At 44.7% G+C, this 22,966-nt stretch overlaps 1 protein-coding gene across 1 annotated transcript; it reads left to right on the top strand.

The window, feature by feature from the left end:
• TICAM2 (toll like receptor adaptor molecule 2) lies at positions 1-22,434 on the top strand. The gene is given in 5 exon segments (XM_040419653.1): positions 1-63; positions 21,118-21,280; positions 21,283-21,423; positions 21,426-21,575; positions 21,578-22,434. Coding segments are annotated over 5 exon segments (762 nt in total). The 3' UTR covers positions 21,823-22,434.
• The last annotated feature ends 532 nt before the right edge of the window (positions 22,435-22,966 follow it).

The following is a 22,966-nucleotide window of genomic DNA, read 5'->3' as shown; positions in this document are numbered from 1 at the left end:
ATGCACGGGAACAGAGACTGGAGCAATGGAGACAGCAGCTTGCAGAAAATGCAAGGCAGCATAGTGAGTAGCAGCACAGCGGCGGTGGGCACAGACTGCTGACCTAACATATGTCCTGTAATCAGAACCACAGTTCCATTAAAGAGAACCTGTTACCACAAAATGCAGTGCATTCCCATAAAGCCATATATGTGCTCTATAACGTGCCGCACTGCAGATTGCACTGCATTTTCTGCTGACAGGTTCACTTTAACGGAAACTCTTTAGTAAACTTATGGTAATATTGTAAAATATGTCCCTTCAAGGCTGTTTCCTCTCTGTGGTCACATGATATCTGAATGTTGTCAATGCAACAAGTTTCAGCTTACTTCTACATGAACTTCCTTACACGTGTGTACGTGGTATTCTTCCGGCTCTCTGTGAATGTGTGTTGTGTGGGAGTATACAGACCACTCTGCCTACGAGCAAGCTTACCTGATTTCTCAGAGGGGAACACAAGTATAGGTGAGTGAAGAATAACAAGCAGAGATGGAATTCTGTGCACAATTTCTACTGAGATAGGATTAGATTACGGAGGACTGACAAAAGGACTGCAGAATTAGCTAATTCTTGTTTATTATATGTACTTTATTGTTTGTAGCATTCTTAAATGGGTTGTCTCACTTCAGTAAGTGGCATTTATCATGTAGAGGAAGGAAAATCAAGGCACTTACTAATATACTGTTATTGTCCCTATTGCTTCCTTTGCTGGCTAGATTCATTTTCTATCACATTATACACTGCTCGTTTCCATGGTTATGACCACCCTGCAATTCATCAGTGGTGGTCGTGCATGCAAACTTTTCTTTCTCTGTCCACTGTGCAGTGACTGGGATTGGTTACTGGGGCACTGCTACCATTCCCTAAAACTACATATTACAGAGACCTATGTAGTTCTGGTGCCTGCTTCCAGCACAAAAGCTATTGAAAAACAGCTGTGGGTTCCAGAAGTGGGACCTCCGACAATCTGATTAGAGATTTCGCAAACATAAAATTTTCCGTTCGCGAACGGCGAACGCGAATTTTCGCAAATGTTCGCGAACGGGCGAACCGCCATAGACTTCAATAGGCAGGCGAATTTTAAAACCCACAGGGACTCTTTCTGGCCACAATAGTGATGGAAAAGTTGTTTCAAGGGGACTAACACCTGGACTGTGGGATGCCAGAGGGGGATCCATGGCAAAACTTGACGCAGAGTCGGGTTTTAATCCATAAAGGGCATAAATCACCTAACATTCCTAAATTGTTTGGAATAACGTGCTTTAAAACATCAGGTATGATGTTGTATTGATCAGGTAGTGTAAGGGTTACGCCCGCTTCACAGTGACAGACCAAACTCCCCGTTTAATGCACCGCAAACAACCGCAAACAGTCCATTTGCACAACCGCAAACTCCCCATTTGCACAAGGTTGGATACCAAGCTAGCCATGTCCCGTTCCTTGTCCTCACTGATGTCATTGAAGGTCTCTTCCTCCACCCAGCCACGTACAACACCAAGGGTCCCCAAAAGGTGACAACAAGCCCCCTGGGACGCCTGCTGTGGTTGGTCTTCCACCTCCTCAAAGCCACCTTCATCCTCTGACTCCTCTTCTTCAGACTCCTCTCTCTGTGTTGCCTCTCTCTGCGTTATTATAAGGTGTATTAAGTAGTACTATTCCTATCAGTTTAATCCCTGTTACGTCCCCTATCAGGGGACGTGTATATGGCATCGATTTTAGGAACCGGGAGATGGAAAAAGATGCTTGGTCGGTCCTCCTACTTCAAATTTGGGGCACTGCGCGTGTAATCTAATGTGCGCGCAGATAGGAGTGGTGTGTCATGTTGTTCTATTCTTATTAGTTTAACCCCTGTTACGTCCCCTATCAGGGGACGTGTATGGAATAGATTTTAGACAACCGCAAAGAGTTGTCAATAGTTGACACACTCATGACATAAATTTTATACCTCTATGCATCAATCTTGGTGTAGTTATGACTGTGCTCGTGCGCACGTTTGGGAGATTGCAGGCGATGGGGGTTTTACAAAGCCTATGGTCGTGCTGAGGTAGTTCAGTGACAGTTAAGTGACCCAGAAAACAATGATTCTGCAGTGTGGGCCCATTATTGGCCTAGTAGGCTTTAATGATCACCTTAGATGATCACAAAGAAAATTAATGTTTTTTCTATGCAAAATTATCCAGCCGATCGCTTTTGGTCTGTTCACAATGAAGCAACGACCTTATCATCTGGGGTGTGCCAACATTGCCATTGCCAACACACTCATAGAGGTGGTAGCTTCATTGTGATACGCGAGCCCCTTCACCACGACAAGGTAACGATCACGAAGGGGAATTGACACATGTATGTGCCTTTTTTTTTGTTTGGTTTTTGAAGCCACAGTGCAGCACCAGAGGCCAGAAAAATTAGGCATGTACACATGCCTGAAAAATTAGGTATTGTTGCAGCTGCTGCGGCCAGAAAAATTTATGTTTGTTTCCCAGGCAGAAAGTGCCCTAAAACATTGCGGCTTGAACCCTAGTTGGTGGCGGATAAGTCATGCAAGTCATCCGGCATTCAGAGATAAAATACAGCAGCGTGTGGACCATTTTTAGCCCAAGGCAGCTCATCTCATCAGGCCTTTTTCAGTCGAATGTATCGTCGCCCACTGTCAGTCCCTTCGGGATCCATCCCTCATTCATCTTAATAAAGATGAGGTAATCTAGCCTTTTTTGACCTAGGCGACTTCTCTTCTCAGTGACAATACCTCCTGCTGCACTGAAGGTCCTTTCTGACAGGACACTTGAAGCGGGGCAGGCCAGAAGTTCTATCGCAAATTGGGATAGCTCAGGCCACAGGTCAAGCCTGCACACCCAGTAGTCAAGGGGTTCATCGCTCCTCAGAGTGTCGATATCTGCAGTTAAGGCGAGGTAGTCTGCTACCTGTCGGTCGAGTTGTTCTCTGAGGGTGGACCCCGAAGGGCTGTGGCGATGCGTAGGACTTAAAAACCTCTGCATGTCCTCCATCAACAACACGTTTGTAAAGCGTCCTTTCCTTGCCGGCGTGGTCGTGGGAGGAGGAGGATTACTTTCACCTCTTCCCCTGTTAGATTCCCGTTGTGCTGTGACATCACCATTATACGCTGTGTAAAGCACACTTTTTAATTTATTTTGGAACTGCTGCATCCTTTCCGACTTGCGGTAATTCGGTAACATTTCAGGCACTTTCTGCTTATACCGGGGGTCTAGTAGCATGGACACCCAGTACAGGTCGTTCTCCTTCAGCCTTTTTATATGAGGGCCCCTCAACAGGCATGACAGCATGAAAGACCCCATTTGCACAAGGTTGGATGCCGAGCTACTCATGTCCCGTTCCTCGTCCTCAGTGATCTCACTGAAGGTATGTTCTTCCCCCCAGCCACGTACAACACCACGGGTACCAGATAGGTGACAACGAGCACCCTGGGATGCCTGCTGTGGTTGGTCTTCCTCCTCCTCAAAGCCACATTCCTCCTCTGACTCCTCTTCCTCACAATCCTCTTCCAGCGTTGCCGCAGGTCCAGCAAGCGATGCTGATAAGGCTGTTTCTGGTGGTGATGGTGACCACAACTCTTCCTCTTCCTCTTCACGCTCATCTACAGCCTGATCCAGCACTCTTCGCAAGGCACGCTCCAGGAAGAAAACAAATGGTATGATGTCGCTGATGGGGCCTTCGGTGCGACTGACTAGGTTTGTCACCTCTTCAAAAGGATGCATGAGCCTACAGGCATTGCGCATGAGCGTCCAGTAATGTGGCCAAAAAATTCCCAGCTCCGCAGATGCTGTCCTAGCACCCCGGTCATACAAATACTCGTTAACAGCTTTTTCTTGTTGGAGCAGGTGGTCGAACATTAGGAGTGTTGAATTCCAACGTGTCGGGCTGTCACAAATCAAGCGCATCACTGGCATGTTGTTTCGCCGCTGGATATCTGAAAAATGCACCATGGCCGTGTAGGAACGCTTGAAATGGTCACATACCTTCCTGGCCTGCTTCAGGACGTCCTGTAAGCCTGGGTACTTATGCACAAAGCGTTGTACGATCAGATTACACACAAGGGCCATGCACGGCACATGTGTCAACTTGCCCAAATTCAATGCCACCAACAAATTGCTTCCGTTGTCACACACCACTTTGCCGATCTCCAGTTGGTGCGGAGTCAGCCACTGATCCACCTGTGCATTCAGGGCGGACAGGAGTGATGGTCCGGTGTGACTCTCTGCTTTCAGGCAAGTCAACCCCAAGACGGCGTGACACTGCCGTATCCGGTATGTGGAATAGCCCCTGGGGAGCTGGGGGGGTGCCGTTGATGTGGAGCAAGACGCAGCAGCAGAAGAGGACTCAGCCGAGGAGTTTATGGAAGAGGATGGAGTAGGAGGAGTAGAGGAGGTGGCAGCAGGCCTGCCTGCAAGTCGTGGCGGTGTCACCAACTCCTCTGCAGAGCCATGCATTCCATGCTTGGCAGCTGTCAGCAGGTTTACCCAATGCGCAGTGTAGGTGATATACCTGCCCTGACCGTGCTTTGCAGACCAGGTATCAGTGGTCAGATGGACCCTTGCCCCAACACTGTGTGCCAGACATGCCATTACTTCCTTTTGCGCAATCGAGTACAGGTTGGGGATTGCCTTTTGTGCAAAGAAATTTTGGCCGGGTACCTTCCACTGCGGTGTCCCAATAGCTACAAATTTTTGGAACGCCTCAGACTCCACCAGCTTGTATGGTAAAAGCTGGCGGGCTAAGAGTTCAGACAAACCAGCTGTCAGATGCCGGGCAAGGGGGTGACTTTGTGACATTGGCTTCTTACGCTCAAACATGTCCTTGACAGACACCTGACTGTGGGCAGATGAGCAGGAACTGCTCAAGGCGAGAGACGGAGTGGCAGATGGTTGAGAGGGGGCAAGGAGGACAGAAGTGGTTGATGTGGCTGAAGATGCTGGACCAGGAGGAGGATGGTGGCTTTGAGTTTGTGTGCTACTTCTACTCATGTGTTGATCCCATAGACGTTTGTGATGTGCGATCATGTGCCTTCGCAAAGCAGTTGTACCTAGGTGGGTGTTGGACTTCCCACGACTCAGTTTCTTTTGGCACAGGTTGCAAATGGCATCGCTGTTGTCAGAGGCAGACACACAAAAAAAATGCCACACTGCTGAGCTCTGCAATGACGGCATTCTGGTGGTGGCAACAGCATGCGTTGATTGGCGTGCTGTCTGGCTGACCCCGGGTGCCGATACATGCTGTCTGACTGTGCCACTAGCTCCTTGCGACGACCTCCCTCTGCTTCCAACTCGTCTCCTCCTCCTCTCTGTCTCCCCATCTGAACTTTCCCCCTGTTCTTCTTCTCTTCGAGCGGGCACCCACGTGACATCCACGGACACATCGTCATCATCAACTGCTTCACTTGTATCTGACAACTCAGCAAAGGAAGCAGCAGCGGGTACAACATCATCATCATCATCACACCGTACGTCCATGTGTGTAATGCTGCCTGACTGAGACATATCCCTGTTATCTCCATCCTCTGGCAATAATGGTTGCACATCACTCATTTCTTCCAACTGATGTGTAAATAACTCCTCTGACAGATCAAGTGAAGCGGCTGTGGTGCTAGTGTTGGTGGTGGCGGCAGGCGGGCGATTGGTAACTTGAGAGGTGCCCGTAGCTAAGCTGGAGGAGGATGATGCGTCAAGGTTCCGAGCGGAAGCTGTAGAAGATTGGGTGTCCTGTGTTAGCCAGTCAACTATGTCCTCAGAACTTTTCGAGTTCAGAGTACGTGGCCTCTGAACACTGTGCATTATTCTAGGGCCAAAGGGAATCACAGCACCGCGACCACGACGGCCCCTGCGGGGTGGCCTGCCTCTGCCTGTCATTTTTTTTTAGATTAGTTAAGTTGTACTATGCGTGCAAGCTACTGTGACACCAGATATGAGTGGCACTGTGCACTGGCAAAAGTTGGCAGAGTAGACGCTGTAGGCCTGACACACACGCTTGCAGACAACTAACTGCTATTCAATCAATTACAGTCAAAAAATTTTTTTTTTTTTAATGTGCACTACTGTTACACCAGATATGAGTTGCACTGGTGTGACACTGTGCCCTGGCAGGCCCTGAAACGCACACGTGTGAAGGAAACTGACTGATATTATTTCACAGTCCAAAAAGTTTTTTTTTTTTATGTGCACTACTGTGTTACACCAGATATGAGTTGCACTGTTGTGTGACACTGTGCCCTTGCAGGCCCTGAAACGCACACGTGTGAAGGAAACTGACTGATATTATTTCACAGTCCAAAAAGTTTTTTTTTTTTATGTGCACTACTGTGTTACACCAGATATGAGTTGCACTGTTGTGTGACACTGTGCCCTTGCAGGCCCTGAAACGCACACGTGTGAAGGAAAATGACTGCTATTATTTCACAGTCCAAAAAGTTTTTTTTTTTTTTAAATGTGCACTTGTCACGACCATGATCATGGTCGTGACTCCTAAACCGCATGCTGTTGCCTGCGGTCTCGTGTGGTTGTTTCAACCACAGGTGAGGGCCGCTTGTACGTTGCCTCACTTGTGGTTGCCGTTGGCAACATGTTCTTATGATGTACTTGGCAGCTGTTGCTTGGCAGCTTGCTGCAATTTGCATGCGGTTGCACCTGGCAACCTGTCTTTGTAGGTGTGCCTTTTTATAGGTTTGGTGTGCACGAGGTTTGTGTGTTTGCACTGACATTTTCCCTTTACTTGTGGCTGCCCGAGGCAACGTGTTTTTGTGTACATGTGGTGGCAGTGTCTTGGCCTTCTGGCTGACTCCCAGGATACGGTTGCCACGCATGTCGTTGCCTGCGGTAACAGCTGCAGTGTATTTGTGTGCGTTTTTCCTTTTAAGTTGCGGTCTTCCCTTCCCTGGTGTGAGAAGGGTTAAATCCCTTCCTAGACTGTGAGCACTGGGTGTGTCTGTGTGGGTGTGGCTACTTGGGCCTATATAGCCTCTGCTGAGAGCAGTAGTCAGATGGGTACTTCAGCCATGGTCTGCTGGAGTCATCCTCATACCTTATACCATCTGCCAGTGAGGGCCACCCTTGTGGTCATAGCAAATGTTATGTGATGTTTAGTCAATGTTGTTTTCTTTCTGTTATTTAATGCAGCTATGGATCTGGGTTCCTGTCTGTATGTGTGTTGGCTGTGTCCTTTTAAGTATGGTGTGGACGTCAGCGTGTCAGCACAGGGATCCAGTCAGCAAGGCTGTGGCAGGTAGGTGGAACTAGTGCAGTTCACCTGCCATATCCATAGGTCTGTTTTTGTATCCCTTTTCCTTGCAGCTTGGCCAGTGAGACTCCTGTTCCTCCGTGTCCTGGAGGAACGGGCTGTCTACCCAGTTCCTAGCTCAGGAATCGGCGGAGGGTCTGTAGGGATCCGAGGTTCCTGAGCATGAGCCCTCCTACCTTCAAAGTCGGCTCATGCAGCTAGGAGTCAGGGTCAGATTAGGGAAGCTCTAGGAGGTGACCTGCTCCCTAATTCTGTCATCCTGGCCGAGCAGCCACTTACATCTTCTGCCATCGCACGGCTGAGGATTTCCTCCATCCTCAGCCGTGACAGCACTACTGTTACACCAGATATGAGTTGCACTGGTGTGACACTGTGCCCTGGCAGGCCCTGAAACGCACACGTGTGAAGGAAAAGGACTGCTATTATTTACAGTCCAAAAAGTTTTTTTTTTTTTTTTTTAAATGCAAGCTATTGTGACACCAGATATGAGTGGTGGCACTAGGCAAGTGGGCACAGTATACGCTGTGAGCCTGACACATACGCTGGCAGGCAACTGCAATTAGATTACACAGGAAAAAAAAAAAAAAGCAGACTGATGTTCTAGCCCTACAAAGGGCTTTTTGGGGTGCTGTCCTTACAGCAGAGATCAGATGAGTCCTTCAGGACTGTAGTGGACACTGAATACACTAGCCTAGCTATCGATTTCCCTATTAAATCAGCAGCAGCTACACTGTCCCTCCTCTCACTAATGCAGCTTCCGAATGAATCTAAAATGGATGCTGTCCAGGAGGTGGGAGGGTCTGGGAGGGAGCGTCTGCTGCTGATTGGCTGGAATGTGTCTGCTGACTGTGAAGTACAGGGTCAAAGTTTATTCAATGATGACGAATAGGGGGCTGCGAACGCGAACAAGCTATGTTCGCCGGGAACTATTCACCGGCGAACTATTCGGGACATCTCTAAATCTGATATCGATGACCTATGCTAAGGATAGGCCATCAGTATAAAGGTCCCAGAGAACCCCTGTAAAGATCAAAAACCATTTGCTATGACAAGAATATAGGACATTGCCTAATATGGAATGTAGTAAGTGTAATTACAGTATAATAGATAAACAGATACTGTGGGAATGTACTCTGCAACTGCCAAAAACAGCAACTATATTTTATTGATATATTATGCAATCAGATTATTACATAAAGGTAAGGTTTAGAGGCAGGCACAATTAATCATGCAGTAGCATAACTCAATAGAACACTGTAATTAGAATATAAAGTACAGATAATACATGAGGACTGTAAACATTTTTTACATTTATAGACTGTTACATAACCAGTGTATCCATTAGCAGAAGCCCCAAAGTCCAAGGAGACTTTCATCCTGAATGTTTTTTCATATTAGTCAGGCGCTAGAAATAACTAAAACTATTCATTTGTTTATCCAGTAGCAAAAAAAAGTGGTAAATCTTAAGTAACATGGGGGTAAGTGTTTCCAATCAAGCCCTTTAAAGGTACTTTTACACTAGCGTTTTTCTTTTCTGGCACTGAGTTCCGTCATAGGGGCTCAATACCGGAAAAAAACTGATCAGTTTCATCCCCATGCATTCTGAATGGAGAGAAATCAGTTCAGGATGCATCAGGATGTCTTCAGTTCAGTCACTGAACGGCGTTTTGGACGGAGGAAATACCGCAGCATGCTGCGGTATTCTCTCCGTCCAAAATTCCGGATCAGTTGCCGGAATGCCGGATCAGGCATTAATTTACATTGAAATGTATTAGTGCCGGATCCGGCATTAAAAATACCGGAATGCCGGATCAGTCCTTCCGGTCTGCACATGCGCAGACCGGTAAAAATGTGAAAAAAAAATAGAAACTGATCCGTTTGTCCGGATGACAAACAGAGAGACGGATCCATTCTTGCAATCCGGATCCGTCTACAAATCCTGTCCGTTTGCATGCAGATTGTCTGATCCGGCAGTCAGTTCCGGCGACGGAACTGCTTGCCGGATCACTCTGCCGCAAGTGTAAAAGTAGCCTGAGACACAGCCAGTTTTCACCTTCCTGACAAAGCTTATTTTTGCAAATCAGACATGTGTCACTCTGTGGTAATAACTTTGGAATGCTGTCACTTATCCAAGCCATTCTGAGACTGTTTTCTCGTGACACATTGTACTTTACGTTAGTAGAGTTGATATGATTTACCTTCATTCAAAAAAATCAAAAATTTACAGAAGATTTGGAAATAATAGTTTTTTTTATTTGAATTTCTCTGCGCTTGGGACAATAATACCTCAAAAATAGTTATTAATTAACATTCGCTAAATGTCTACTTTATGTTAGCATCACTTTTTTCAGGTAATTTTCTTTCTTTTTTTAGGAGATTAGAAGGCTTAGAAAATTTCCAAAACCCACTTTTTAAAGGACCAATTCAGTTATGAAGTCACTTTGTGGGGCATACACAATATGAATCACCTATAAATGACTCTATTTTGCAAACTACATCCCTCTAATTATTCAAAATTCATTTTAGAAACCTTATTAACCTTTCCGTGTTCCACAGGACTTTTAAAACAAAATGGAGGTGAAATTTAAAAATTTCATTTTTATGCAGAGTTTCTAGTTTAAGCTTTTTCCCCATAACACAGCAAGGGTTAACAACAAAACAAACCACATTATTTATCACCCTGATTCTGAAGTTTACAGAAACTCCTAATTATGTGGCTGTAAACTTCTGTATGGGCACACAGCAGTGCTCAGAAGGGAAGGAGCGCCATATGGCTTTTGGAGGGCAGATTTTGCTGAAATGGTTTTTGGGCACTATGTTGCTTTTGAAGAGACCCTGAGGTACCCCTACAGTGATAACCCCCAAAAAGTGCCCCCCTTTTGGAAACTAAACCCATGTTGAGCACTTTGACCCAACAGGTGTTTTCTAGAAATAAATGTGTACTGGATGGTGAATGAAAACTGAAATTTTTCCACAAACATGCTATTTCAGTGCCAAATATGTTGTGCTCAATTTTTGCCACTATAAAAAGTCGGTACAAATTATTATACTGTGTTTCCTAATTGCACAAACACCTCACATGTGTCCCTAAACTGTTGTCTGGATAAGCATGATGAAAAATTATAAAAAGCCCCCCAAGAAGTGACCCCATTTTGGAGACTACACCCTCTAAGGAATTTTTCAAGGGATGTAGTGAGCACTTTGACCCAACAAGTGTTTTCCAGAAATGAATGTGTAGTGGATGGTGAAAAGTGAGTACACATGCTGCGCGGCAGTAAGTTGGTAAAATTACAGGGTACATACAGTAAAGGATAAAAGTAATACTCTATGGATGTATGGTACACTGTGATGCAATTATTTATGCACAGGCCAGGTTTTCCAGGGCAGGTTTTGCAGTGATAAATGGTGTCCTTTTGTATACCCCTTTTGGAACACATTCTGCTTTTTTTTTTTTGGGGTTACCATGGTAAAACATGAGTGCCATAACTTCCAGAAGTACTAGGCCCCTCTTCTTCCCGGTTTTCAAAAATTAGGGCCTTTGATCACCACCTCTTAAAAACTGAAGGAATGTTCCTGTCTCACCTGCAGCTCGAAATAACACGTAAGCATTATACAATGCCATCTGTACAATGTGCACTGCCAGCTTTTTGTACCACACCTTCAGATTTTCACATGGCATTGTATGGCTTCAGTATTTGATCTAAAAGATCAAATTGTCCCATGTGCCTATTGTTGTTCAGAATGCCGACTGGCTTTGGGTAGTGGTAGTTGTACCTCGTACAGGGGCTGGGAAAGGTACTCTTCCTGTGAATTGTGGTCACTACAAGTCAATCCCTCTTGTCATTGTACTTAACCACCAGTATGTTCTCATTGCAGAGATCCCTGCTTTTGCCCTTTCTGAGTGGTTGCACAAGCAGGGACCTAAGTAGCCCTCTCTTATTTTTGCGTACCATGCCACAAGCTACAGTACCTCTGGGATTTGAAACAGGGTTACGATGGTGTAATAGTTATCCACATAGAGGCGGTAACCCTGCTTTAGAAGTGGGTGCACTCAGGGGCGGACTGTCCATAGACCCTACAGGGAAATTTCCATGTGGCCTGATGCCCAGGGGGCCGCTCATGCCTTCCTCATGGCTATTAGCAACACCAAAAGGGATATTATAGTAAAGTAAAACTTAGCTTTTAATAAATCTTATCTAAAAAAAAAAGAGGGAGGGAATGTTTAGGATGATACAATACACATATCCTGTCCCTACCCTTGCCTTGTCAGGTCTATTTTGCCCTAAAGCCCCTAATACGGAGTCATCGCCCTGACAAGAGCTGCCCCGTCCGGAAGAAGCTTGCCCTATATCAATCTCGGGAAAACACTATTAGGGAAATTAGTGAGAGGAGTACCTGTCACAACCTACCTATTCTAGAGCTAAACAAAATAACTCAAAATCAAAATTGTCAAAAAAGTTCTCAAAAAAAGGCCCAACGTGTTTCATCTTAATGGGATACCCCCAGACTCTTAAGGGGATGAGGGGCCAAGATCAAAGAAGTGGGTGGACACACAGTTGTGGTCGCGTGTCACCATAAATACAGAGGGAGGGCCAGTGAATTGCCCTGCTACCTCCAAGTGTTTTTGAGTGTGGCAGCGTGGGTACGGTTCACTTCTGTCCGCCGATTTAAATAGATACAGATCGCGTCTCCCCTATTGCTTCCAGGGTTGTCCGCTGACGTCACCGGTGTACTGCCAGGAGTACAGGGCAGCCAGAGCGCATCACGTGAGCAGGAGGCGTGAATGAGATGTCAGTGTGGCGTCAGCACAGCTAGCAACAGTCGATGCTCACTACCCGGCATCTCTTAGTAACAGGGCGCAATATGCGCGTCCCAGTTATAAGTCTCAAGAGATAACACACTGAGGACATTTAAGCGGGAGGTGTCCCTCCCTGTTGGAAATTAGTGGGAGACATAGGTACAATACTGTTGCGACTGTTCACGGTCTTGTTGTTGTGCACTGTGGCACGTTGCCGTGCATGCGGTTGCCTGGGGCTAACGTGTTGTTTCTGCATGTGGTGAACTCTCCTGATGTCCCCTGTTCCTTCCCAGTCTGGTGTGTATAGGGGTTACAGGTGTGGTGCTAGGTGTGTGCTGGGGTGTGGCCTCATAGCTCCACTAATTAAGGGTGCTGTGAGCCTGAGGTCAATATATTTCCAGCCTTGGTGTGCGCTCGAGTTATGCTTCTTTCTGAATATTCCATCCGTCCAGTGTAAGGGCCACCTAGTTAGACATCGAGTTCATGCGATGTCATCTGGTGTCTTTCCTATGTCTTCTTCCCTTTCTTAAAAGTCCTCTTGTTTGGTGTGGGTTTATGTACAGTGTGTGTTTATGTCTAGTGTTGTGTCCAGCATGGTTGTTAGACGTTCCCTGCCTGTCTTGCCTTCGTGAGAGGCACCCTCGGTTCCCTGGAGGGGGAACCACAAGTCAGTGCGCAGTTGCTGGAGTGCTCGTTCCTATGTGTGTCAGTTTTGTACTGAATACGGTATGGTGTTTCGGGTTGCAGTACATTTGTATGGGTTCCAGTCTTCGGTGTGGCTTTCTGCGGCAAGTAAGTTACCAAGTATACCATTGTTCTTGGTTCAGTGGTTATTCATGCCACTGGATTCTTACCTGCTGGTCCACTTGGCTTTCTCTCTGTCTCCCCTTTGGCCTTGCAGCTAGGCCGTGGAGACTCCTGTTTATCTGTGTCTGATTAACAGGTGGTCTCAGCCCTTTCTTTACCATAGGGCTGTTCAGGGCGACTCAGGGCTCAGGTTCCTGTGTATGAGCCCACCTACCATCGGGTCAGCTCATACGGGTAGGAGTCAGGTGAGGATTAGGGAAGCATTAGGAGGTGACCTGCTCCTCTTCCGGTGTCCAGGCCTAGTTGTTTCCCCATTTTCCTACATTGTACGGGGTGGGGGGGAGTTTCCCCCCACTCCCCAGCCGTGACAAATACTTAATATAAGTAAATATGGTTTATAGTACAATAAGAGTGAATATACTCATTCAAATGTAGACAAACACCTACTTTCAGAAGCAATTGGGTAAATCAGAGGAAGCAGCCCAAAATTCAAACGGTTCATTTCCAATTTGGTATATCGGAGGAAGCAGCCAAGATTTGGTATATCAGAGAAGCAGTCCAAAATTCAACTGTTCATTTAGCCGTGGAGGGCCTTATCTAAAGATCCACCAGGATTCTCTCTGGAGGATCTTCATGTCCCAGTATCCGCCTCTTGGCAGGCAGGGAATCTTTTCAATACCTACAAATCGGATACTTTTTATATCACCATTGTGCAGATCTACCACATGCTTAGCCACCGTTGTATCTCTTGTAGTATGGATGTCCTCAATGTATTCCCCGAATGCGCCGGCGGAATTCTCTCTGTGTTTTCCCCCACGTACTGAAGACCACATTGATAGGTAATTAGATAAATCAACAAAAATCACAGATATTAAATGTAGTCCTATCCACATTCCCTTGAAAGGATTTGGTAGTTCGTACAAGTCACAGAACTACATTTGCCGCAGCAAAAGCAGCCTGATATAGGATTGTCTAGCCATGTTCTAGGGTCCTTGTCCGGTTTTGACACAAAGTGACTATGCACTAAATGGTCTCTCATGGCCACCAGCTAGGTAAATACAAATCTAATGCTCGCAGCATAATTAGGTGTAAGAGCATGAGGCACTTTTGCACCTGACCAGCGGCTGCAGGTGCCTTCCTGAACTCAACTGTATTACTGTCCTCAGGACAATTAACAGTTTCATACTGTGGTGCGGGCGGCAGTACTTTGTGCTGCCACTGTGGTTATTTGGGTTCTGCTGGGTGGTATTTTATTCTACACTACTGTATTGCTGGCCCGACTACTTCTTCTTGTCCCTGTCTACTTGGATTACCTCTCCTTCTGTTAATTTGGACCCACCTACAACATTGGGCCACTTTTAGTTTTTTTTTCCAGGACCACTTTAAGTTTCCAGTCCACCCCAGGTACACTGTCTCACACTATTTTCCTCCTACGACAGGGGGGCATTCTGGGGGTTCAATCTGGGTGTCCTTTCCTTCGCAAACCCAGAATTTGTGGGTGTACCCGGAACTTGTGGGTGTATCCAGAGGTACTCTAGCACAGCTTATACATTTTAATGCCATACCTTGACCCCTCACTGGACGGGTATTGGTGAAATTTCACCTTCCTTTTAAAATGTAGAAGGGACTCGTCTGCAGATGTTTTTTTCGGGGATGTAAACCTCAGCAAACTTGATACTAAAGTGGTTGATAAGTGGCTTAATTTTAAATAGACAGTCAAATCTTGGGTCAATTTGGGGTGGGAATTATGCATTATCATTGTAATGCAAATCTTTCCAAACATATTCAAATCAATTCTGGGCCATGACCATACTGTAAATTGGAGGGAGGTACAAAACATCTGGACTCCAACACTGTCAAATGTCTGGGATATAGACGCAGGGAGCAGGGATCTGAAATTGCTGCAGATCAACAACAGGATAACTGATGACTTCCAGAAAATCTTCTTTTTACCAGGAACACACTATATGGAGCAGTGGAAGTGGTGGTGCACCACAAATCCCCGCCAGCTAACACAGCACAGAGGGGCACAGACACTTTCTGCACGCAGTCACCAACTAGAATGGCAGCGTGCAGAGAGGTTCTTCCTATTCTCTATACCCCTCTAGTGCTGGTATTTTTTGGTATAGCATACCAGCCAATCACAGAGCTAATAGGGGATGACAAATACTGGTCTCCCCTGTCCTGTAAAGGACAACACCAATCACTCCCATCGAAGCCCACCTGCAACTTCTTCACTGGTTTTTACAGTGAGGATGTTGCGATTGGCCAGTCTGCATGGACTGGCCATTTGCAGGGATGGGGTCTGCAGGGGGAGCTACAACCTCCCTGGGCCCGTAGCTAAGATGACTGCCTGTCCAGAACAGCAGCCATCTTAGCCCTGTCACCAGTTTTTCTGTTCATGTATGGCAAGTAACTTCCTGCTGCGCCACACATAGTCCTGTTCGGGAAGGTGTAAAGCATATACTCCAAAACACCAGTTGCTGGATTTTTCCTAAAAATGTCATGGTCCTTTAGGTAATTTACACGTATAAGTTCACCTACATTAATATATTACACAAATAGGAATTTCCTATTTTTTATTCCAATGATGCATATACACCAATAAGTCATGATATTAATGCCACCAGCCCACTACTGTGCAGGTCTAGGTCTCTGCTATGGCAAAACAGTTCTGACCTGTTGAGGCATTAGATTCCTCAAGACCTCACTAGGTGTTTTGTGATATCTGGCACCAGGATGTTAGTAGCAGATCATTAAAGTGCTGTACCTTGCAAGGTTCAGCTTCAATACTTTGAAATAGTTTTTCCACAACATCCCTTGACAAGCCCTTTAACTCTTTCAGCAATTTGTGCTACATTGAGGCCTCAATTTCTGTGTCCATTTGACATCCACAAAAAAAACTGTATGTGTTTCATCCTTGAAAATGTCCGTGCTTGGTTTTGGTTTGTGTATGTTTTTTGCCCTCATCTGTATCCTTATTCCACGGACAGAACAGAACACATTTAAATCAATAGGTACAATGTAAAGTGAGAGTACGTGGAAAATGTGGACAGCACCTAGCATTTAAAAAAAACATAAATGTGAAGGCCTAAATCTTGTGTGGCTTTGGACCAAATGCGCTCTCACTCCCCACATGCATCAGCGAGCCTTGGGCACCCCATGACTTCTGTTTACTGATTGTGCTTACTTTCTTCCCCACGCTCACACCATTTATCCTAGTCTAGACAACAATCAACTTAAGATCTGACTGTTCACTTTGCTGCTTAACATACTGTAGCATTGATCAGTCCATAAAAATAAAATCTGTGTAGATTATGCCTTGTTTTCCCAAAACAGCTCTGAATCCATCAAGGCTTAATCCTTGCAAAGAACTCTGAGGTGTCCTATTGGTACTGGAACCAAATGGTGACAGCAGATCCATTAGGTCCTGTAACACTAGTTTCACATTTGTTCACATAAATCCGGCAGGCTGTTCTGGTAAAGAACAGCCTGCCGGAGTTCTCCAGATCCACATTGGCCAGATACCACCACCTTCCCGCTGGACCCCATTAGCCGCTACCAAGCAAATATGCTGAGAATCGTCCGGACAAAGACCACTGTGTACAGCAGTTTCTTGTCCGGGCCTTTCCCCGGCATTTGTCTGCTGGACCTGCTGGCTGAAACACCCAGCCGCATGTGTGAAAGAGGCCTAGTTGCAAGTTGGAGCCTCAAAGGATTACATGCACATCAGTAGGCTTCAGGTGCCTATATACAACACTCTAGCCTCCTTACTACTTCCCATTGTTCTGTAGTCCACAGGATAACGCAGAAGATCTAGTATCAACTAGGGAGGGGGTGAAAGCTGCCATAGTGCCATTAAATAACCAGATCATTCGATGTAGAGATAAATAATTGTATAAAGCATATACATATACATGGTACAGTGTCCCTACAGTGTACCATAGTGTAATTTAGCTTGTCTGTCCTTACGCCAACAGGCTTCTTGTGCCAGTAGCTTGCATTGTCTATGTTCTTATTGCAGTCATGACAGCCTGCATTAGGACAGGAAAGCTACAAAACAGTTGAAGAGATATGGCTCCTGGGTAGGCAGTCATCTGGTCTTTTATATATGGGCCTTTATAAGTCGTAAATTTACAAAGAATCCAAAAAACCTAAACTCTTGGGTGTGCCAGCTGTAGCTCAGACCCTGTTTATAATGGGGTTACTTACTTTTTTGGGGCCAGTAAAAAGTTAAAGTGGGATCCAAATACTGCAGGTCCAGAAATTCATGATCTGTGGCTCCCATCCTCTGACAACTACCAAGAGCGTTCCATAGATTGGAGCAGACTGCAGTGCTCAGGACCCGCTAAAGCTTCTTACCTGTGACTTTAAAGTCCTGGCCCAAAAAAAGTATGTAAATTAGGTCTCTGTCATTGGCACTGTCAGATAGAGTAACATAAAATGGTGACTGATCCCTCTAAGTAATGTCAGGCAGTTATGTGAGCACAAAGCCATCTCTTTAGCAATGCACACCTACAGCTAAATGGATTTTTTGAATAATTCTTTATAAACAAAAAGCCGGCAGCAACATCACATCAGAGAAGTGGAAAATATAATGCAGCATGAAAAGAAAGAATATTCATACTGTGTGAATGTAAAGTAGAATGAAACAGTAGGATACAATTCAAAAAACCTAGGACACTGTATTGGAGATGTCTGCCAACCTACAAAAGCCCTTCAGTTTATTGTATAGTAAGAGGAAAATTGTAGGGGAGGAAGAAAGAGAAGTTGGGGAGGGGGAGGGTTAGAAGGACTGACTAAGATGATTGAAGGAGAATTGACATATAGAATCAGAATAAAAAAGTTACAGAATGAGAAAAGACAAAAAGAAAAGAGAAAAATAAGAGAAGGGATCATGGAGGAAGGGAGATCGATACTATCAAGTGTCGAGGATAACACTTCTCATATACTCTTAAGGGAATTGGCCTAATGGCAGAGTGAGAAAATACAACATCAAGGGGCTTTGTGAGGACTACTTAGGCTCCTGATACCAGATTTTATGGAATCCCAGAAGGTGTCACATATCTGGGATGTGGGAGAGGCTCTGTACCACTCACTACATTTTGGGGCTGGGAGGAGGAGAAATCTCTGGACCATGGAGTAAAGGGAATCCCAAGTTAATGAATTGGTGCTGATGATAGGCATATCACAGGCACTGCAGGGCTGCAGGGCAAAGTCGGACAAACCCTTAGAGGGCCCCTTAACACTGACAATAACCCTGATGATTGCACTGATCTCCTCCACAGTACGCGGAGGGGTGATCACTAATGCTATCACTCGTCCCCATACAGAATCATTGTTTGCCGGCAGCATAGTAATGTTTACACGGCACAATCTGCAGCCTGCAAGCAATGATTAGGTGACCTCACCAACAATCTATTACCTAATGAACAAGTGTTTTGCTCGTTCATTATCGGGTATTCAGCGGCATCTTTACACCTGCAGATTATCGCTAATGAGTGTTTCGCATTGTAAGGTTTGTCTAAGGCAGGATCTAAAGCTATGTTGAATAGTCATCCAAGACCATGGTGGCCTTCATGATATCCTCCAGGGAATCTAAAAAAGTGGTCAAGGCAGAAAACTTACTGTATCAGAATTAGGAAGGTAGAGTAAGGTAAACACATACATATTACATTATGAAGGAACTGTCCTGCACTCCAGAATTTTATCTTCAAAAAGCCACAAAAGAGGGTTTTTGCAACTTCCTAAGGTACTGTAAGTTTTTGCATTTTACACTACCCACTATTACTACAACCCACTACTATCATGCCTTTCTAGACAAAGTGATAGGTTTAAAATTGCTCCAAATTTAACAAGAAACGTACACTGTTTGATAGATTTGCGCAAAGTACACCAACCCCAGACTGAAGGAAACTTACCTTCAAATATTAACTTTGTGATAAATTTCCTGCTATATGTAGTTTGAGAAGTAGTAGGCAGTCTTCTGCATCAGTCCATTATTTCCCAAGAAATCAGTACGCCAGGTCCTAGTGACTTGGTATCATAGAAAATACTAATGGAAAAATATAGCATTTGCAAAAAAAAAATAACTTCAATGACCCCAAAAAACATTGCAGTTGGTTGTTCTAGAGCTATTCTTAGTGGTAAGAAAAAACTAGAGTCAAAATTCATTGTGTAAAGAGGTTTCTAGAACAAGTAAAAAAAAAAATAATCAGCTTTTTTCCAGAAACAATGCTACATCTGTCCACATGCTGTTTCTACTACTGCATTAGGTCTCATGCACACGAGTGTACTTGCTCAGTGCCCGTGCTGCGCACTGCAATGCACGGGTACCGGCGTGTGCACTACACTTGTGGATTTGGACCCAGTGATTTGAATGGGTCAGCGATCCCCAACATACTGCCAAAGATAGAACATGTTTTTGTGGTGTGGAGGCACCGATCAGAAGCCCACGGAAGCGTTGTAGTGCTTTCGTTGGCTTCCGATCCGTGCTTCCACAGCTTCTGCACCCGTCCGATCAGAGCGCGGTGTACACAGCGCAATCTAACATATGTTGTGATGCAGGATTGTGGAACGAATCAATGCAGCCCTAAAGGGTTGTTCCGGGTTCAGAGCTGAACTCGGACAAACCTCCATTTTCACCTAGGCAGCCCCCCTGACTTGAGCATCGGAGCAGTTCATGCTCCGATGCTCTCCTTTGCCCTGCGCTAAATCACGCAGGCAAAGGCTCTTTTGTTTACAATAACACACTGCCGGGCAGAGGCTCCGGTGTGTTCGGTAACGTCACCGGCTCTAATGGACGGGCTTTAGCGCTGCCCTAGCCGTTTTAAACTAGCTAGAGCAGCGCTAAAGCCCGCCCATCAGTGTCAGTGACGTCACCGGGCTCCCTGAGCAGCCGGAAGAAGAGGCTTCAGCTCGCCTGCAAGAGACCCGGTACGTATAAGAAAACAGTCACTTCTGGCTAAGAATTTTCTATATGAAAACGGGCTTCAGAAATATGTGGCAAAGGTAGGACATGCATGTATGTATATGTATGTCACTCTAGTACTATTACACCAATGTCCCCAATCCCGGACAACCCCTTTAAATACACAGTTTAACAATCCTTCTAATGCATCCAAACATTTTAGAGAAATATATGCTAGCGATTTATCTCATTTTGTTTTTTTCTGCCATAGAGTAAGTAATGCTTTCAAATAGAGGGGGAAATACAAGGAGGTACCTCCTAAATAGAGAGGGCTATTGGATATTAACGTTGAATACCTCCTCTGCACATGGGCTAAATCATAGAACGGACTTGATTAAGTCTACTAATTGTTTTCATGTTTGCTTTATGTGTTATTAATCAATGGGCCAGTCTGTTACATAGGATAAAAACCCTTGACCGCTATATTCACTCTATTTATAATTAAGTGTGTGTATGAGCCAGAAAAGCGCCAGAAGAGTGTTCTTCTCCGATGTTGTGGACTACGCAATGAAAGCCAAGTTTTACTGAACTACAGTGCTGGATTAACTTTTATGTATATTTAAAGGGGTTGTCTTATCTCGTTATTACTAAGACGAGATGAGACACAGTCCCGACCACCAACCAGCCGGGAAATAGCAGAGTGCTCCGGAGCACTAACTCAGAAAAAACATAGCTTGTGCTACGCTGTTTTTGTAGATCTCATGCAATGCAAAAGTGCTGAGCGCTTTGCTGTTTCCCCGCCGGTAGGTGGTCGGGACCCGTGTCTCATCTCACCTTAGTAATGGCAAGATGAGAAAACCCCCTTTAAAAGGGTTGTCCAGTTACTTCACATACTGGTTAAAAAAAGAATACTACTACTTTGCCTTATCGATGCATTGCCATTCCCATTATCACACATTCTAGGTCACCCATAGTCTCTGTGCTTCCTCTCAACATGGAGATGTGGCAATTGCAGCAGGTCATTGGCCATAGCAGGTCACTGCTGCGACCAGTGATTGGCTGCATTGTTACATGTTCATGTCGAGAGAAACCGCTGGAGGATCTACTGAACAACTCCTTTACTAATGGAACAATATGATATTATTTTAAATTATTCTTTTTTTTATTTTTTATTCAGAATTCTTACTGATGATGTATGCCACAAAGGGAAACAGTAACTTTGGAAATCAGAGATCAAAACCCTGAGAGTGGTGAAAAGCCACTAAGTACAGAAGAGTCTAACCACTTCAAATCCGTTTAGAAAGAGCTCTCCTTTAAAAAACAAGTCAACTTTCACCACGGAGATCACCAAGGCGGAGATTGCGATATATTTTATAAGTTTGTCATCTTACATGCAGAGACTGATGAACTGGAGGCAATACGAGTGAAGAACATGCTTCAAGATGAATTTAACATCAAACCAGGATCATATTTGCAGAGATGCCTGCAGGACAACAGATTCTCAAAAATCTTGATGACGCAGTGAATGGTTCAGCGTGGACTATACTATTACTGACTGAAAACTTCCTCAGAGAAGCCTGGTGTGAATTTCATTCCCATGCCACATTAATAATTCCATTCACATGCACCATAAATATAACTCTGTGATTCCCATGCGACCAAAAGACAATTACCTTCCAAGAGAGAAGACACCATTTGCACTAAAACTAATAAACGCATTAGAAGAAGGGAACTCTGAATTCTCAAAGCAAGTAGAGAAAACCTTCAGGATCACCTTTATAAAAAACAGTATAACATATGGAAGGCTGAGAAGGAAGGTATGGATCATCAAAGCCATAAATGGCATTGGACTCACATAAGATGTTCAATACGAAAGGAATATTCCAGCTGCGTAATAAAATCTAGTCTGGGTAATTTTAACCGCCAATCTAAAGAAACTAAATATATGGGTCAAACAAAGATGTACGATGGGGTTGTCCACACTTCCATCAGTACTTTTCTATAAGGTTCCTGTTGCTCCGCATTATTCTATCCAGTAAAAAAATAGAAACCCATTGTAAGTTCATGGAATCCATAAAAAATTGATAGATTCGAGGTTTTAAGATGCAAAGGATTACTAGAAAAAAAAAATATATATTACTCAGAACAGTTCCTGGCCAGTGAAGACCCATTAAAATTGATTAATGCTCCTGCCTTTTTTGAGTGGATGTTTGCTTCCTATTTCCACTCTTCCCATGTTAGTTTGGAACCATGGGGTGCTTTGGTCTGCACCTCCTTCCATCTCCCCTTTCCTCTTCCTTCCTCACACACAGGTGTAGTATCTATATAACTTGTAAAATATGGCAGCGGCCACTGGCTCCATAGTCCGAAAGGATCGCCCCTTCTTTCTACATGCAATGACTCTGATTGGAATCCCCAGGAGTTTCTCCCTATGATATTCACTGTCACCTTATCTCTGTCATGGATAATATGCTTATTGCTGTTGTAGGTCTAACCTTGATAGGTTGCTGAACTGCCAGTAAGCCAGAAGGTACTTCCTCTGGGCTATTAAACGTCACTCCTTCCCTCCCCCTCTTCCCTTTTTCTTGTAAGTCATGATGTACACAACTGGTTGAAATATGAGAACATTTATTTTCAATAAAAACATGTTGAAAAAAATATATTTTGGGATCATTTTGGGAGCTGCTGAAAGATATGATGAACATGTGTTTGCTACTTCCTTGGGTGATCGCCAGAATCTTTTCACAGGCCAATTATCTGGAACGAGTGTTTCTATAAACGCTCACCCCCGATAATTGACCCAATGATCAGTCTGTGTAAAAGGACCTTTAACTTCAGGAATAGTAAGAGAGGTCGTCTCTCCATGATGTAGAAACAAATTAGCAGATTTTCTGAGAAAATTCATTTTTGAATATATGCAAAGGTAGAAACACGAATTGAACAAAACATTTTTTAGAGTACTGGGAAGAAGCCTTTCAAGCAGTCTAGCATGTCTATTAGTAGGGTAACCAGGTAAGGTGGCATTATATCCTTGAAAAACCTGCCACTTTAATATTTAATACTCCTTATATACTTTGCAGGATGAAGGATCACTACATCATATGTGGTGGACATGTTATTGAGCAAGGACATTTGGGGCACATATTTTT

Source organism: Bufo bufo, chromosome 2, assembly GCF_905171765.1.
Source record: "Bufo bufo chromosome 2, aBufBuf1.1, whole genome shotgun sequence".
NCBI lineage: Eukaryota > Metazoa > Chordata > Amphibia > Anura > Bufonidae > Bufo > Bufo bufo.
The sequence above is the reverse complement of the archived record's forward strand: the minus strand, read 5'-3'. Positions and strand labels throughout refer to the sequence as shown.